The 19,639-nt window shown below is 37.7% G+C and overlaps 1 protein-coding gene across 1 annotated transcript; it reads left to right on the top strand.

Moving 5' to 3' along the window:
- The first annotated feature begins 1,601 nt into the window (after positions 1–1,601).
- Positions 1,602–13,584, top strand: LOC139945822 (uncharacterized). Its single transcript, XM_071943289.1, has 8 exons — positions 1,602–1,784; positions 3,813–3,918; positions 6,124–6,192; positions 8,382–8,446; positions 11,579–11,681; positions 12,285–12,412; positions 12,896–12,991; positions 13,446–13,584. The coding sequence occupies exons 1-8, from the start codon at positions 1,707–1,709 to the stop codon at positions 13,566–13,568; spliced, it is 768 nt and encodes a 255-aa protein (XP_071799390.1). The 5' UTR covers positions 1,602–1,706; the 3' UTR covers positions 13,569–13,584.
- The last annotated feature ends 6,055 nt before the right edge of the window (positions 13,585–19,639 follow it).

The following is a 19,639-nucleotide window of genomic DNA, read 5'->3' as shown; positions in this document are numbered from 1 at the left end:
AACAAGGTGACTGTACCCGTAAATAACTCCAAATCCCGGGCGGTCTATTTTCGTCGTCCACGCTCGTCGCCTGAAACGAACCCGGTCCACGACGCACCATGCTCAGGCTTGTCAAATTTTGGGAACAAGTTTAGACTTGTGCTAGTCAGTGACCTTAAGAAATCTATGCATATTGAACAAAAAAACGCAATAACACCGGTCGAAAATGGAAAAAGGACTTTTAACAATTTACAATTTTGACTATTCAAATCAAGTTTTACGCCGTACCCATGATCTTTGAAAAAACTTCCCCGGAAATACAGGTTTTTAAAAATAATTACACTGTTTCTATAAGTTCCGATGCTTTTAAAATGACCATCAATAAAATATATCTTAATCTAAGGCAGTTTTGGGAAGTGTACAACATGTAATTTAATTTTAATCGAATAAATCATGTTTCCGAAACATGGGTTTGTTTACACTTCAAGAGCCATTGTGTTTGTGCACAGACACACAACGTACAATACATGACGTCATGGTGACGTCGTCCAGAATTTTATGTCGGATATCACATTAATAGGACCTGACTAGTGGATAGCTGAAAAAAGTTTCAGGATCGGCGATCTACTTTTTGAGATATGGTGTTAACTAGGTTTGCTAATTAAATATTCATAAGCCTAATTACGGCTTACTAATTAAAAAAATTAATATTTTTTTACGATAAGAATTAAGCTTATGTTCTAAGCTTCAATTTGGTATATTAAACTCACACTTTCGTATTATGGTTTAGGAGATTAGGCTGCCACAAAAACGTGTACAAACGCTATGGGATTTAGGGGAGAAACAAAGAATAATAATAAAAACAATAAAAATCTAGACGAAAACAAAACCTGTTCCGACGGACGGTCGGAACAGCTAATAAAAATCTCGACGAAAACAATAGCTGTTCCGACTGGATCGGAACAGCTAATAATAAAAATCTCGACGAAAACAATACCTGTTCCGACGGACGGTCGGAAAAGCTATAATAATAAAAGTAATAAAAATCTCGACGAAAACAATACCTGTTCCGACGGACGGTCGGAACAGCTAATAAAAATCTCGACGAAAACAATAGCTGTTCCGACTGGATCGGAACAGCTAATAATAATAAAAATAATAAAAATCTCGACGAAAACAATACCTGTTCCGACGGACGGTTGGAACAGCTAATAATACTCCTGTTTATAACGCACCTTTTGCGAATTTTGCCTTGCGAACTTTTTGGAGGAAAGGTTTTACTATCTCAAAAGTGTTTGGGATGCGCAGAATCTACTTTTTGCAGAATTACATGGTCTTTGGCAATTTACCAATAGTGTCCAGTGTCTTTAACCCTTGTGGTTTTCCCCATCCCAAATAAATGCTTACCTTAATAATACTTCAAACATCCACAAGTTAAAATAATTTTTCCTAAAACAACAATTAGACTTTATTGCTCTACTCTTCGAGTCGCACCCATTGAGTGACGTGGACATTATTAGTGCGCAAGCTCCCCCCCATCACACGCATTCGAGAAGTTGCCGTCACGCAGTATGTTTGGCGCCCTCTCTTGTTACCCAAACTTTCAACGAATGACTCCACGCACGAAATCACTTGAACGTAACCAATGTTTTGACAGAAATGGTGTCATTTGCATTCATTTAATTTGCCCAATTTTGTTGAGTCATTAAAACCGTTTTGAAGTAGTCATGGATACAAGTTCACGTAGACTAAGTAGGCAGGTAGACCTCAATTTGCTTTCCAAAGATTTCACGACTTGGTACGGGGTAAGTAAAGAGACAAATACAAAGTGCAAGTAAAAACTGGGCTGCTGCTTATTAAGTTATATAGTAACTAAAGCCTAAAAAGTGCGGGTAGGCCTAGTCTATAAATAATAATTAATAGACTTGCATTGATTGATGCAACTCCTCCCCTAACTGATGGCCTCTGATAAGGTAGGGGCGGCCAACACCATAACTGGGAACAGGTTCCAGAGTTGACTGTTGAAGGAACTTTCATAAAGCCGAGTGCAGCTATATTATATATAGTGATCATGTGATACTGGTGGTCAGGAGTTTACAAGGGTTATGATCTGTTGTTGGAGGGATCATTGGTTATTTGGAGACAGGTAACGGGTGAACATGATGGGAGGCATTGATGGTGCCATTGGTTGTGCTGTATCTTGTAGAGCATTGACAGACTGACGGCCTGTCTTAGTGTCTTCTCCTTTCATTCAAGTGACTTCCACTCAAACACTGTCTCTATTGTCTCTAGTCATGTCATAATCAGCCTTTACATTACACAACTTACGCAGGGTATGGGGTCCTGGCAGTTTATTCCCTCCTTGTGACCTCGTATACTAAAAGTCACCTGGAAGTTGTATTTTGTCAAAATAAAGCTTGTTTTGATGAGTGGAATATGAATAAACAATTAAAGTCACCTGGAAATAGAATTGTTTTTCTTCAAACATTAGAGTGTTTCTGAACAATAAACTATTTTTTTAGGGACTGTTTTTAACGATTAATATGTTAAAAAAAAAAAAAAAAAAAAAAAGTTGTGTGGGGGGTGACTCCGCCTACTCCTTTTGTGACGTCAATCGAGAAAGACTTTGCCTCGATCGAACATCAAACACACAAATGCAAATACAATCAAGTTCTAGTCCTAAGTTTGTACGTTTCGAAAAAAGTTTTTTTCATGCATTTTACCGGCAATGACGACCAGGTGTATTAATTGCTGCTGGATGCAGCAAAACAACTAAAGCCTTTTCCAGCGTTGTGCAGCAAACACTTCTAGCCGTCGTGTTTAGAGAATCCGGCATACACTACACATTTTGACATGAAGAGAAAAGTTCTTTTCTGAAACATGACGCCATCCCAACAATTTTTCAAGCTAGTGGGGAAGTCGAAGAAGGTACCTGAAAGAGGTAACAAACCTAAAGGAGCATTTGCCTAACGTAAACAAAATTGTTTCAACTTTGAGGGCATGTTTTTAACTTGCGCCAAGCGTCGCTATCTTGGGTTGGCACTGCATGCGATTCATCCCCCCTTGATTGACGTCACGAACAGCGCACTCTCGGGTCGGGCTTATTTTCAAATTTGTAAATAACATGGAATAACTTAATGGATCCAGCCGCAATACACCTGTGCCCAACTTAATGGCTCTGGTTACTGTACAATCGGCGCTTACGGAAGCAGGGAATTCTGTGCTTACGGCAAGCGTATTTCATGGGTTAGCGGCAATTTTGGCTTATGCGCGTGCATACTTCCAGTTACTAGGCATTCTAGGCTTCCAAGGCTAGCGCAGAAATTCGGCGCTTACATGTAAGAGGGGAATCGTGATAGTAAGCGCCCACATCATGCAGTGAGGACATCTCGTACTAATACCCTATAGTATAAGTAACTCAAATAATATTGTTAAAATGTTATAAATATAAGTTAGTTACTCAACTGACCATGTTTCACAATGGTTTTCTGTGAACAAAACCTACAGGTTTATCCAGTTTATAAAATATTAATGTTGACTGTTGTTAAAATGAATTGAAGTGTGATTTTCATTTTTTACAGCAAGAAAGAACTTAGAAGTACAATTAAACAAAAGTTAAAAAAACATTCTGCGACCCATATCCCGAATAGGAAGCCTTTAGAAATGCAATATCGATATTAAGGGTGAGTATTGGTAATAGTGGGGTTGCCATGGGCATACAAACCTCTTTTTAGAATTAAAGATTATATTTTTTGAAAAGATTATTAATTATATTATTTAAAATGTATAATTCGATGAGAGGATTAATTTATTTCAAAATACTATCATTTCAGAAACATCAGGATTTAGTTCTCCAAAACAATACATTGAGAGAGGAGATTTTGACTCTGACCAGCCAAGCTAAGCTGGATAAGAAGACGGAGAATACCTCACAAGTTGGTGAGTAGTAGGCTAAGGTGGTTTCAGTGCAAGAAACGCCAGTAGGTTGAGTTTATTATCATGCCAGACCACCCATGACACTACTTGAGATTAACTCAAAGGTGGTGAGTAGTAGGCAAGGCGGTATCAGTGCAAGAAATAAGTTGAGTTTATCAATCCCACCCATATGATACTTCAGAATACCCCTCATAAGATGGTGAGTAGAAGCAAGGTGGTTTCAGTGCAAAAAACACCTGTAAATTGAGTTTATCAATCCCCCCATGACACTACTTGAGAATACAGCTCACAAGATGGTGAGTAGAAGCAAGGTGGTTTCAGTGCTATGAACATCAGAGTTACCAGAGTGGGGGTTTTAATCCCACCCATGACACTACTTGAGAATACAGCTCACAAGATGGTGCGTAGAAGCAAGGTGGTATCATTAGTGCTATGAACATCAGAGTTATCAGATAGGTTTTTTTTAATCCTACCATGACATTACTTGAGAATACAGCTCACAAAATGGTGAGTAGAAGCAAGGTGGTATCAGTGCTATGAACATCAGAGTTATCAGAGTGGGGGTTTTAATCCCACACATGACACTACTTGAGAATACAGCTCACAAGATGGCGAGTAGAAGCAAGGTGGTATCAGTGCTATGAACATCAGAGTTATCAGAGTGGTTTTTTTTAATCCCACCATGACATTACTTGAGAATACAGCTCACAAGATGGTGAGTAGAAGCAAGGTGGTATTATTAGTGCTATGAACATGAGTGGGGTTTTTAATCCCACACATGACACTACTTGAGAATACAGCTCACAAGATGGTGAGTAGAAGCAAGGTAGTATCAGTGCTATGAACATCAGAGTTATCAGAGTGGGGGTTTTAATCCCACCAATGACACTACTTGAGAATACAGCTCACAAGATGGTTAGTAGAAGCAAGGTGGTATCATCAGTGCTATGAACATCAGAGTTACAAGAGTGGGGTTTTTAATCCCACACATGACACTACTTGAGAATACAGCTCACAAGATGGTGAGTAGAAGCAAGGTGGTATCAGTGCTATGAACATCAGATTTACCAGAGTGGGGGTTTTAATCCCACCCATAACACTACTTGAGAATACAGCTCACAAGATGGTGAGTAGAAGCAAGGTGGTCTCAGTGCTATGAACATCAGAGTTATCAGAGTGGGGGTTTTAATCCCACCCATGACACTACTTGAGAATACAGCTCACAAGATGGTGAGTAGAAGCAAGGTGGTATCAGTGCTATGAATATCAGAGTTACCAGAGTGGGGGTTTTAATCCCACCCATAACACTACTTGAGAATACAGCTCACAAGATGGTGAGTAGAAGCAAGGTGGTCTCAGTGCTATGAACATCAGAGTTATCAGAGTGGGGGTTTTAATCCCACCCATGACACTACTTGAGAATACAGCTCACAAGATGGTGAGTAGAAGCAAGGTGGTATCAGTGCTATGAACATCAGAGTTATCAGAGTGGGGGTTTTAATCCCACCCATGACACTACTTGTGTGGTGTCCTCACTTGGCAAAACCTTTAGAATTAGGTCGGGTTGGCTCGGTGGTTTCTGTTCCTGCCTTTTACCTTGGTAGCCAGTTTGAACCCAGCCACCAGAGCCTTGCATTTTGAACGAGTTTTACTTCCCTTTTCCTCCCATGTTAAAACCTGAAATTGCTTGCCAGTTGACTACATGAAGAGTATGTGTGATGTTTCAATTAGGATGCTTTGGGGACTATACAATTCAACATAAAGAGAAGCAGCACTGACTGATTGTGTTCTTACGTCGTCAATACTTGGGTTCTATTCACGTGGTTAAAACAAGCAAAACAACAGAGCTCTCGTACAACAAGATCTCGCATGAAACAATGACATCCTATTCTATAAACGGATCACTTAGTGTCTGCATACACTACACTGACAGAAGGCGCACTTTAATTATACGATCTATCTAATTGTTTCTCTTCATGAAGGAGTAAATGGGAATTATGCATGTATTTTCATTTAGGCCTTTGTATACTTTTTTAATTTGTTTCTTGTTTTATTGTAAACAGTTGTTTATGTGATGTATTTATTTTGTTTTTCATTGTTCACGGTTACAATACTAATTTATTGAGGAATAATGTGAATACAACAGGAGAGTAATAAAGCAAGTTTGTATATAAAATGTCTTTATTTATAAATGTTGTTATTTTTCAGAGTTGAATCAGCTGCGTGAGATTATATCTTGCCTTCAGGACAGTGTGACTAAGAAATGCAATCTAGAAGGTCAGTATATTTACTTCTTAGATTATATCTGGCCTTCAGGACAGTGTGACTAATAAGAAATGCAATCTAGAAGGTCAGCAGTATATTTACTTCTTAGATTATATCTGGCCTTCAGGACAGTGTGACTAAGAAATGCAATCCAGAAGGTCAGTATATTTACTTCTTAGATTATATCTGGCCTTCAGGACAGTGTGACTAATAAGAAATGTAATCTAGAAGGTCAGTATATTTACTTCTTAGATTATATCTGGCCTTCAGGACAGTGTGACTAAGAAATGCAATCTAGAAGGTCAGTATATTTACTTCTTAGATTATATCTGGCCTTCAGGACAGTGTGACTAATAAGAAATGCAATCTAGAAGGTCAGTATATTTACTTCTTAGATTATATCTGGCCTTCAGGACAGTGTGACTAATAAGAAATGCAATCTAGAAGGTCAGTATATTTACTTCTTAGATTATATCTGGCCTTCAGGACAGTGTGACTAAGAAATGCAATCTAGAAGGTCAGTATATTTACTTCTTAGATTATATCTGGCCTTCAGGACAGTGTGACTAATAAGAAATGCAATCTAGAAGGTCAGTATATTTACTTCTTAGATTATATCTGGCCTTCAGGACAGTGTGACTAATAAGAAATGCAATCTACAAGGTCAGTATTTACTTCTTAGATTATATCTGGCCTTCAGGACAGTGTGACTAATAAGAAATGCAATCTAGAAGGTCAGTATATTTACTTCTTAGATTATATCTGGCCTTCAGGACAGTGTGACTAAGAAATGCAATCTAGAAGGTCAGTATATTTACTTCTTAGATTATATCTGGCTTTCAGGACAGTGTGACTAATAAGAAATGCAATCTAGAAGGTCAGTATAATTACTTCTTAGATTATATCTGGCCTTCAGGACAGTGTGACTAAGAAATGCAATCTAGAAGGTCAGTATATTTACTTCTTAGTTTATATCTGGCCTTCAGGACAGTGTGACTAATAAGAAATGCAATCTAGAAGGTCAGTATATTTACTTCTTAGATTATATCTGGCCTTCAGGACAGTGTGACTAAGAAATGCAATCTAGAAGGTCAGTATATTTACTTCTTAGATTATATCTGGCCTTCAGGACAGTGTGACTAATAAGAAATGCAATCTAGAAGGTCAGTATATTTACTTCTTAGATTATATCTGGCCTTCAGGACAGTGTGACTAAGAAATGCAATCTAGAAGGTCAGTATATTTACTTCTTAGATTATATCTGGCCTTCAGGACAGTGTGACTAATAAGAAATGCAATCTAGAAGGTCAGTATATTTACTTCTTAGATTATATCTGGCCTTCAGGACAGTGTGACTAAGAAATGCAATCTAGAAGGTCAGTATATTTACTTCTTAGATTATATCTGGCCTTCAGGACAGTGTGACTAATAAGAAATGCAATCTAGAAGGTCAGTATATTTACTTCTTAGATTATATCTGGCCTTCAGGACAGTGTGACTAAGAAATGCAATCTAGAAGGTCAGTATATTTACTTCTTAGATTATATCTGGCCTTCAGGACAGTGTGACTAATAAGAAATGCAATCTAGAAGGTCAGTATTTACTTCTTAGATTATATCTGGCCTTCAGGACAGTGTGACTAAGAAATGCAATCTACAAGGTCAGTATATTTACTTCTTAGATTATATCTGGCCTTCAGGACAGTGTGACTAAGAAATGCAATCTAGAAGGTCAGTATTTACTTCTTAGATTATATCTTGCCTTCAGGACAGTGTGACCAAGAAAAGTTCAGTATTTACTTCTAAGAGTTTTGTGTAGTTGTTTTTAATAATCAATCTCTAGATGATATTTTTTTGTCAAACACAAAAAAAACAAAAATATGTTTTTTCCAGACTATTTTTACTTAATAGAAAAAAGTTCTGAAAAAATAGCAATTGTTGTTGATACGGAAATGAAGTTGTTTGTGGTTCTAGTGACTGTAGTAATGTTGTATGGTTATAACTAGAGGGGGGGGGTAGTTGTAGGGCAAGTGGTTACAAATGCTCAGACCTCTGCCCCCCATCCCCCCCCCCCCCCCGACCGCCCTCGCACCACCACCTAAAATGATTTAAAACACCAAAATGACCTTCCAAATTTGTTTCTTTCTCCAGTTTGTCACTAGTGAGGAAAGATGAACCAATCATCTCTTTTTTTCTTGACAGATGAGAACAAGCAACTCAAGGAAACAATTCAGAGAATTAAAGAGGACATTGATGCTGTGAAAGAGGTACATAGATATGTATTGCCCTGTCAAATCTCCTTACACTGAAGAGACAGCAAATAGAGGGTTATGACTAAGCTTGGGCAACTAAGCTTGGGCGACTAAGCTTGGGCGACTAAGCTTGGGCGACTAAGCTTGGGCGACTAAGCTTGGGCGACTAAGCTTGGGCGACTAAGCTTGGGCGACTAAGGTTGGGCGACTAAGCTTGGGCGACTAAGCTTGGGTGACTAAGCTTGGGCGACTAGTGTGACTATGTGTAAAGGCGCAACTTTTGAATGCTTAGCCGAGTCGTGATTACCGTTATTCAACAACTCGATTAAACATGCAGCCACAACGAGTACCATCAAAGTTGCAACTTCCTGCTGCTTGATCATGTTGGTGAACCAATTTTGGCGCACATGCTTTACAGAGGGAGCTTGATGTAGCGCCACAGTACTCCCTAGATCGGTAACAAATTATCCACAACTATGACATCATCTTAATGGTATGCAACATGGTATGCAATAAAATTCACGACATTGCAAAACAAATCGCATTCGTGTGCGCACATATTCACGATTTGGTTCACGAAATTGCATACGTGTGCGCACATATTCACGATTTGGTTCACGAGATTGCATATGTGTGCGCACATATTCGCGATTTGTTTCACGACATTGCATACGTGTGCGCACATATTCGCGAATTGTTTCACGACATTGCATACGTGTGCGCACATATTCGCGAATTGTTTCACGACATTGCATACGTATGCGCACACGTTTGCGATATGCGATGTCCCTTCAGGGCCACCATAAAAACTGGATGTACAGACCCTCAAAATAACAAGGCAAATGTTTCATAAGTTCGTAACTATATTGAAAGCAGTTTGGGCGGGACTCAGGATGTACATTTTGCCAAGTGTAACTGTACCAAATGTGCTCAAAACAATAAAATAAGTGTGTCATTGGAGCAGTGTACGTGCTATATTTGTACTCGACTAAGAATTATTACCCTTACATCAGACATCTTAGCTGGGAAATACTCAATGCAGTGGATAAAATTGACACAATGACAAAAGCCGAATGAATTAAAACTATGCGTAAAAGAGGCGAAACATAATCCACATTACGGATAAGCCGTTGGCCCGCTCGATCAACACTAAAATATTACGAAATACCCTACATATCATGCCAAGTACCATCATTGCCAAGTATACCCATCCCCAATATTAAAGCTCAATTCCAGCAACAAACACCAATTCCTTAAGTTGGGGAACGCAAGAGAGAAGGTGAGGAGAGGAGGCGACGCGTCGCGACGTTTCACAACTGGGTTGTGCACGCTCAACAATTAATTTTTGTCAAAATACAACATTAATGACAAATTTCCATACCGATCATAAATACAATTTCGTATCCAATCCTACGAAATGATTATTACCTGTAAGAATACCTCCCTTGCCCCCACATTACCTTTTACAGCATTTGTATACTAGAATCCTCCTCATCTAGCCGCGCGGCATCCCGCTAGTTACAATCATGGCAAAACAGACCTAACTTAAAATGTCACAACATTATTTTGGGTTAATTGAGGGGATTTTTGTTTCCAATTTCAAAGTTTCAAAGGCATACTTTGATGTAAATACTAAAATAAAGTGCCTATTGATCCCTTGCACGCGCATCACACACAGCGAACAATGCCACGCTCGTTGGCAGTTAGGTTTACGTGTATTAACGCCGCGTCGCCTAAAATGCACACTTTACTGCATGACGCGCAGCATAGAGTTATATATAAAAACGCACAGTGAAATTGCCCACCAGGGGCCAATTTCATAGAGCTGCTTAAGCACAAAATTTGCTTAAGCACGAAATTAGCTCGCTTGTTTTACACATGTTACTGGCCAAAATTTCATGCCATATACATTGCTCGTGACTGGTATTTAGCTGTTGTTTACTTAGCATAACAATTGAATGGAGTCTTGGTCGGTAATCTGATTTTACTAAGCAAGGATTTTTTTGCTTAAGCAAAATTTTGTGCTTAAGCAGCTCTATGAAATTGGGCCCAGTATGGCGCATTCAAGATTTTTCTGCTGATGACCTCAGGTGAAATGGGTCAACCGATCGGTCTCTTCTTATACTCTAGTCACGTTTTATGGCAAAACAGCTTCTCTCTGTATTTGCTTTTCTCAATTAATGTCATTGTTGATCAAGTTAGGCTCAGTGTTTTGCCATGGAAGGGTTGACGAGCTGTTGTCAGCCAAAATTACCATTAATATATTTGGGATAGTTGCTAGTTGAAGAGCGAGGCTCTACTGAAGAGATGAGCAAAATAAATCTTGATGCAACCGATGCAACTGTCTGATTCTTATAAGGGTAAAAGCGCAGTGGTGACTGGACCCAGTTCCACACACGAAGACAGCTCAGCACGCCAAAACTACATGCCTACCAGAATAAACATGATTAAGTTACCAGCAAAATTACCAAATCACATATACAATTTCTGACTGGTATTCTGTTCTATGTTGCAAAGCACGATAATGTTTGTGTTCTATGACTTTTGCTTTGATATATGAAACATCATTGCCAGGTTGAACTGGGTTATGGTTGGGATGCACAAAAAAGCTCAGCACAACAAAACTACAGTGTGTATTGCCTACCAGAGTAAAGTTACCAGCAAAACTATGTCGAATGTCAAATTTGTGACTGATAATCTGCTCTATTTGGCAAAGCACATTATCAGTATAATGATACATCAGTGAAAGGTAAAACACAATGTTCTTTTTCCCTGGTGCAAATTTAGAATTTCCCAAAAGTAAAATGAGTTTTTAGAAGCTAAATCTCTGAACTGAAGTAGTTCCATCATTATCTTGGCAGGAAACATAGGTATAAATTTGTTTGTTGAACTATTGTGATGAAGCTTAAGGTGTGTTGCAAAATTTCTGTTTATTTACCATTTTAAAAAGAAATAAAACTGTGTGGTAAATGGTGCATTACAAATGTATGTTTTTGTTTAAAAGTTAACACTCCTAGCTTTCTGTGCGACTTCCTCACAAACTGTAATTTATTATTATACAGAAACCCTCAGCAGGGTTATGGGGTCTGTTCCAGTTTCGGAATAAAATACAAAGTATAATGAGTTACCTACTTGTGATATTTATAGGAATGTAAAGAAACTATTACTACAGTAGAGAGACAACTAGAAGAAGTCCACGCTGAACACACATGCCAGATAGAGGAAACTCATCAACAGGCCATTATGCTAAGTCAGATCATTTACGTAATTCTTACAATCTGTAGCCCATTTTAGTCAATTCACTTAATTTAAATTGTCAATTTACAGCACTGATTCGGTTAACAAATTTTAGACCCCTGCCACCTTTCCCATTATCAATAAAATAAAATACATGAAGTCCTGTGAATTTTCAGGATTTCTTCTTATTTCATGAAATTTTTCAAAGATCTCCATGTTACCTTCAAAACATCTTGAAACAAATAAAATGACAACTGAAAGATTTAAAGACACAGTTAGAGTAAGACAAAGCCATCAAGACAACAACCTTTGCCTCAAAAACATCAAAGAGTTACCCATCATGCCTTACAGAGCTATATCATCTTAGTAGATGTTAATTTGTTTAATGGGCCGTTGGATGACACCCTCAAGATTTTTACTGCCTCTTGCCATGCAAAGTTTGTGTGTCAACCCAAATCCCGCCCGAGTGATTTTCCAGTGGATATTTTACACAGAAATTTGGAAAGTACAGAGTATAGAGTACTTTAAATAATACACATTGGTGAAATGGTAAAAACAAGTTGTTAGTCATATTATAAATGTTGTGCTTTACTCTTTCAATTGTTGATTTCCTCAGAGGCAAAAGAGCTCACAGCTATGGAGAAAGAAGTTCGAGTTAAGTCAGCTGAGAATAAACAACTTAAGAAGCAAATTGCTGAAGCTGAGAAGGGTCACCAGACTGGGATTGTCAAGTTGAGATTGGAGGTATAAAGGAAATGGTTTAATTTTAGGTAATAAATGTTACACTCTGGTTCTTTACAACTCTTATAAAGTCAGTGGACACTCCCCGTAATTACTCAAAATAACTATTGGCATAAAACCTTTCTTGGTGATGAGTAATGGGGAAAGGTTGATGGTATAAAACATTGTGAGAAACGGTTCCCTCTGAAGTGCCATATTTTTCAAGAAAGAAATAGGTTTCCACGAACTTGATTTCGAGACCTCAGATTTAAAACTGGAGGTCTCGAAATCAACCATCTAAACGCACACAACTTCGCGTGAAAAGGTTTTTTTTCTTTCATTATTAGCTCGCAACTTCGATGACCGATTTAGCTCAAATTTTCACCGGTTTGTTATTTTATGCATATGTTGAGATACACCAACTGTGAAGGCTAGTCTTTGACAATTACCAATAGTGTCTACTGCCTTTAAGAGTCTCGTTTTGTTTTTGTTTTATTTGTTTTACAGTACGATGCCAAACTGTTAAAACTACAGAGTGCTAACACAAGAACTATCCAACGAAATGAAAAACCGGCTTCTGTCGGCAGTCATATCTTCAGAGAGGTGAGAAATTGTTACTCTGTCTTTTTCTAGTGCAATAGTTTACTACATCTTGGCTCAAATTTTTTTTTTTTTTTACTATGGGGACCTGCAGAACATTTTCTTAAATTTTTTTTATTATTAAATTGTAATGTTATGTTTGGGGAGCAGGCACTCCGGCTAATCAGTGACATAAACAAAGGTTTTACACAGCAGCTTTTGCCCACTCCATGCCCCCTCCATTACATAAGGGAGTGGCATCATTCACGTCATTGGAGGCAATGTTCAGATTCATGTCATACATGTAGCAAACAGTTTTAGTTTTTTTTATATCTGAAGGAAATCCTATGACTAACTCTTTTTTTTTTTTTCTTTTTACAAACGGTTCTAAATAAGTGATGGAACTTCATCAAGTTACACCAATAACCAGATCTGAATTTCTTGATTTTGATCTCTATTTTATTTCTCTCCATTTCAGAAAATGTTGAATGCCCAGGCAGCTTCAGAAAGAGAAGTTGCTCATCTAAAACAAACTGTCAATGACTTAAAGAGAAAGCTTAGCCAACATTCATCAGCAACAGGTGGTAAACGTAAACTCTAACAATCCAGCGCTTTATTGTTAAGGAAAATACTAACTAGTATTGGATTTTGGATGTATGTCCCACTACAACCTGATGATTTATATGGTTGGGAAAGGGTTAGAGTGAGTAAACGTTTAAGAAACATAGGCTTGATGTCGAAACAAAGACGGGACGCCGAAACATAGGCATGATGTTGAAACATAGGCATGATGTTGAAACATAGGCATAATGTTGAAACATAGGCATGATGTCGAAACATAGGCATGATGTCGAAACAAAGACGGGACGTCGAAACATAGGCATGATGTTGAAACATAGGCATGATGTTGAAACATAGGCGTGATGTTGAAACATAGGCATGATGTCAAAACATAGGCATGATGTCGAAACATAGGCATGATGTTGAAAAATAGGCATGATGTTGAAACATAGGCATGATGTTGAAACATAGGCATGATGTCGAAACATAGGCATGATGTTGAAACATAGGCATGATGTCAAAACATAGGCATGATGTCAAAACATAGGCATGATGTCGAAACATAGGCATGATGTCGAAACATAGGCATGATGTCGAAACATACATGTAGGGGTGTAGCCATTCATACACGTGTAGAGACTGTATGGCTTTCTCAGGTGCGAGGTTTTCCCAATGTCAGCCACATACACAATGGCATACATGTACATTTGTTGACCCTGTAATATATCGTGAATTTCTCATTGTTCTCCCAATGTTTTCAATTAAATTGTGCCTGGGTCATCCACTTACTCACTCAATATGATTCATCCTTCTCTTAAAATCCTCAGTCTCAATAGACAAACCTGCTACCCACAAACATGCTCCAATCATTGACAGAGGTTGGTTTAGGAAAGGCACAACGCAATGTTTCCTGTTAATTCACTAATCCACCTGGTGATAGTTTCCTAGCTTGACTTGATATAACTACCCGACTACAAGAAAGAAAGAAGGTTGGTTTAGGAAAGGCACAACGCAATGTTTCCTGTTAATTCACTAATCCACCTGGCGATAGTTTCCTAGTTTGACTTGATATAACTACCTGACTACAAGAAAGAAAGAAGGTTGGTTTAGGAAAGGCACAACGCAATGTTTCCTGTTAATTCACTAATCCACCTGGTGATAGTTTCCTAGTTTGACTTGATATAACTACCTGACTACAAGAAAGAAAGAAGGTTGGTTTAGGAAAGGCACAACGCAATGTTTCCTGTTAATTCACTAATCCACCTGGTGATAGTTTCCTAGTTTGACTTGATATAACTACCTGACTACAAGAAAGAAAGAAGGTTGGTTTAGGAAAGGCACAACGCAATGTTTCCTGTTAATTCACTAATCCACCTGGTGATAGTTTCCTAGTTTGACTTGATATAACTACCTGACTACAAGAAAGAAAGAAGGTTGGTTTAGGAAAGGCACAACGCAATGTTTCCTGTTAATTCACTAATCCACCTGGTGATAGTTTCCTAGTTTGACTTGATATAACTACCTGACTACAAGAAAGAAAGAAGGTTGGTTTAGGAAAGGCACAACGCAATGTTTCCTGTTAATTCACTAAACCATCTCGTGATAGTTTCCTAGTTTGAACTGATATAACCACAAGAAAGAAAGAAGCTGATTGTAGCAATAAGCCAAGTAAAATAATATATTTTTAATGGACAATGGAAGAGAAAATATTATTCACACCACACCAAATTCTAGTCCAATGTTTCAATTAAAAAGTAATCAATAAATTATATAGCTGAATACAGTTTTATCCAAAAATTATTTAAAGCAAATCTTTTAAGTCAATCTTTAAAGTCAATCTTTTTAGTTATTTGCAAATATGAAAGATTTACATATAATACACATGCTTATTACAAATAATCATTCTTTTTTCTAATTCTTCAATATTGATGAAAACATTAGAATAAGCTGTTACGAACTGCTTACAAATCAAAATGACCCATGTTATAAGTACTAAAAATAGTTCTAATAGCCTGACGTTTTGACCTGAATGTTCATTTATCCTTAATTAATCCAAACCTATGACGCCATCATGCTATTGTTAAATCGCTCCATTATTCTGCACGAATGGCACGATAGGTACAATTATAACACACCTCTTGCTTATTCTGTATTCTGGTTGGCTGAAAAACGGTCACATTGGATGAACTAATATAGGCTAGTGATCGTGCGCGCGTGTTTTGTGGGAATAGTATCAGAGCGGGCACTAGTCTTTGCAAATAGTGCCCGCGGTTACAGCGCCCTCTCTTGACTTGAACCGTGAACAAACTACAAAATTCCCTTTTCTGTTCTTATTTGACATTTTAAGACTGAGCTGTGTTATAAAACACATATTGACTGACATAACTCGATAACTAGTGTACGTCTATTCCCCATCGGGCCTGTGACCAGAAGAGCGACCCATTTCCCTTGGCCTTTGGCCTCGGGAAATAGGTCGCTCTTCTGATCACTCAAAGTACTTCGGGGGAATAGAAGTACACTAGTTACCTCATTGCCAGTCAATATGTGTATACTATTTACCCATTGTGCAAACAGGTGAAACTGTCAAGATAGAGTAAAAGAATGAAGTAAATAACTTCAAGGACGCCATAAATCACATTTTGTTTTTAACACAGCTTAGTATTACAAAATTGTAATTAGAACTTAATCTACAAGTGAACAGCTACATTTGTTAAACTATTACTTAGCCGAGGTGTTATTTTTTTTATAGTTAACCTCAACAGTCATTTAAGCAGTTCTCAAAGACACTGGACACTATTGGTGTGCACCTCAAGCATTATCCTATACAGAAAGATTCTGCTAGGGGTAAAAACGTCTGGCTATGAACTATTTTTGGCATAAATATTTATAATTGTACCAATAATTTAAATTTGCACTAATACGATATCCTAAACCTGAAAAAGTAAAGACCCGTGCTAACTGACAGAAATAAAAACAACCTGCAACTGTTGTATCTGCCTTTACAGGGATGCATTTCATCTACATGAAGTACACATACATGTATCATGAAACCATTTTGTTTAATTTTTGCATCATCATCAATTAAAGCCATTGGACCCTTTCGGTAAACAGTATTGTCCAAGGCCCACACTTCGTGTATCACAACTTCTATATCAAATAACAAACCTGTGAAAATTTTGGCTCAATTGGTCATCGGAGTCGGGAGAAAATAATGGGAAAACCCACCCTTGTATCCTCGCGTTTCGCTGTGTCATGACATGTGTTTAAAATAAATCTGTAATTCTCGTTAACGAGAATTGATATTGTTTTACTGTTTTCTCAAAAAGTAAAGCATTTCATGGAATAATATTTCAAGAGAAGTATTTCACCACTACCTTCTGTAAACCCTGTATAATATTTGTAAATCTGTGAACTTTTTTTTTTTTTTCTGTACCGAAAGGGTCCAATGGCTTTAATGTCTGTAAAGGCTGTGATGAAATAAATAACACTGGATGCATTTCCATCCAAGTAATGGCGGAAACACTGGGTATAAAGTTACAACATGTACATGTATGTGAACGAATTTATCTACAAGCAGGCCTCAAAATAACCCAGGGTACCAACATCAATTGCAGTAGTGCCCTGGGATTTTGCTGTGGGGGCTTTTGCAAAGTTCCTAAATGAATTTAAATTGCCACATTTGACCCAGTAATATAAAGTCAAAAGTTGAATAAATAAATTCCTGTGCCAGTTTTCATTGAAGTAGCAACTCAAAAGCAAAGGGTTTGCATTTATTTGTTTTAAAAAGTTACAACCAAATTGAAGTTTAGCAGCTGTTTTACATAGTAAATTGATTGTAAATGCACAGCCTTTAAAAACAAACAGATTTTTCTTTTCTACGCGAAAAGAAAAAGGTATTAAATAGCTCAAGATAAGTAAGGTCTGCAGTAGAACCATGTTTAAATTGTTTTCGTGTTGTTGGTTCTAAACGAACCGATGGTTAACAACTCAATGTCTAGATCGATATGTTCTGATCATCTTTAGGGGAAGATTTGAGCATACTGATTGAACAATGAGTTGTCAACCAACAGTTTCTTTTCAGACCCAACGCGGCTCACAAACCACAAACCTTACCTAGTTACACTCCCACCATGCAAAGTTTCAAAACTTACTTTGAGTTCAAGATTAGTACCTACATGTCTGAAAGGCAGTGGACACTATTGGTAATTACTCAAAATAGTTATTGGCATAAAACCTTTACTGGTTACGAGTAATGGGGAGAGGTTGATAGTACAAAACAATGTGAGAAACGGCTTCCTCTGAAGCGCCATAGTTTTCAAGGCAGAAATAATTTTCCACGAATTTGATTTCGAGACCTCAGATTTAGAACTTGAGGGCTCGAAATCAATCATCTAAACGCACACAACTTTGTGTGACAAGGGTTAATTTTCTATGATTATTATCTCACAACTTCGATGACCGATTGAGCTCAAATTTTCACAGGTTTGTTATTTTATGCATATGTTGAGATACACCAACTGTGAAGGCTAGTCTTTGACAATTACCCATAGTGTCTACTGCCTTTAATGTGTTTTGTGACAATTTCACATTATATTTGTTAATCTTTATGTAAGACATTCTTATAAGGAGCACAAAGGCAAAGACATTAGGCCTAGATTAAATCGATGACAGTTAAGATTGTATATAAAGGCACCTGAATGTAATAAAAAAATAGTTATCTTTAGTAAATTTTATATTTAGTTTGCATTATATTGTTAATGAATAAAATGAACTGTCACTTCAACTACACATGTTCGACTTAAGGTTCATTCGTTATTGAAAATCAAGTCAAAATTTAACTTTTAAAAATCTAGAGAAATATTTTATATTAATTATTATCTGATAAATATTGGTTGTCACTGCATACACTGGTAAATGGAAGCTGTAGCGCTAACATCATCAGTATTAGTTCAATGGTGGAAACCTAACAATGTAATAATGTGTACGAAAAAGTGTACTTTTATTAAGTACATGTACTTAAAAAAAAAGCCCAATTGATGGTATTGTTTTCAAAGAGCTTAAAGGATAGGTACGTGTTTGGTAAATGTCAAAGCCCGGTCTTCTCACTTGGTGTATCCCAACATAAGCATAAAATAACAAGTCTGTGAACATTTGAGCTAAATTAGTCGTTGAAGTTGCCAGAAAATGATGAGAGAAAAAACGCCCTTGTTGGACTAATTTGTGTGCTTTCAGATAGGAATAAAAGACTTCTAGCTAGAAGTCTTTCATAATTTTAGTGAGAAATTACTTCTTTCTCAAAATCTATGCTACTTCAGAGGGAACCGTTTCTCACAATGTTTTACACTATCAACAGCTCCCCAATGCTCATTACCAAGTCAGTTTTTAAGTTAATGTTTGTTTTGAATTACCAAACGTGTACCTTCCCTTTAAGCAGCTTTATGAATATGGGCAATAACGGGCTGGGTAAAACTTTTAACTTGGATGGATGGAAATTTTCCATCCAGAGGTCAGTATCTTCCCTATATCTGCACCAAACTGTTGATAAGTAAAATTTGGTTGTCAGCCCACACAATTTGCCAGCTCTGAGTTTGATATATGAAAAGTGGATGAATATGAAAAATATAGGCAGTACGAGGATAAGTAAATCTGATAAAGAATTCAATTCTTAGAACGATTTGATGCTAGAGGTATAATCATCAAAGTGCTATCACAATGGCTCCGCAGTATGGCCTCACCAATCACACCGCTCCACAAAATGGCCTCACCAATCGCAACTCTCCGCAGTATGGCCTCAAAAATCACTGCGCTCCGCAGAATGGCCTCACCAATCAAAGCTCTCCGCAGAATGGCCTCACTAATCACAGCCCTCCGCAGTGAAGCTACACCAATCATAGCGATCCGCAGTAATACCTCACCAATCGCAATTCTCCGCAGTATTACCTCACCAATCGCAACTCTCCGCAGAATGGCCTCACCAATCGCAGCGCTCCGCAGTGTGGCCTCACCAATCACAGCGCTCCGCAGTATTACCTCACCAATCGCAACGCTCTGCAGTATGGCCTCACCAATCACAGCGCTCCACCAATCAGAGCGCTCTGCAGTGAAACTTCA

The sequence above is a fragment of the Asterias amurensis genome, chromosome 13 (assembly GCF_032118995.1).
Source record: "Asterias amurensis chromosome 13, ASM3211899v1".
Lineage (NCBI taxonomy): Eukaryota > Metazoa > Echinodermata > Asteroidea > Forcipulatida > Asteriidae > Asterias > Asterias amurensis.
Note: the sequence above shows the minus strand (reverse complement) of the source record. Positions and strands in the feature narration are given on the sequence as shown.

What these genes read in the sequence shown, in the direction of transcription:
- LOC139945822 (XM_071943289.1), top strand. Translation starts at nt 1,707, where the DNA reads ATGGATACAAGTTCACGTAGACTAAGTAGGCAGGTAGACCTCAATTTG. An exon ending in ACATTGATGCTGTGAAAGAG is followed by an intron (nt 8,447 to 11,578) that starts GTACATAGATAT and finishes TGATATTTATAG; the next exon opens with GAATGTAAAGAAACTATTAC. An exon ending in GCAGTCATATCTTCAGAGAG is followed by an intron (nt 12,992 to 13,445) that starts GTGAGAAATTGT and finishes TCTCCATTTCAG; the next exon opens with AAAATGTTGAATGCCCAGGC.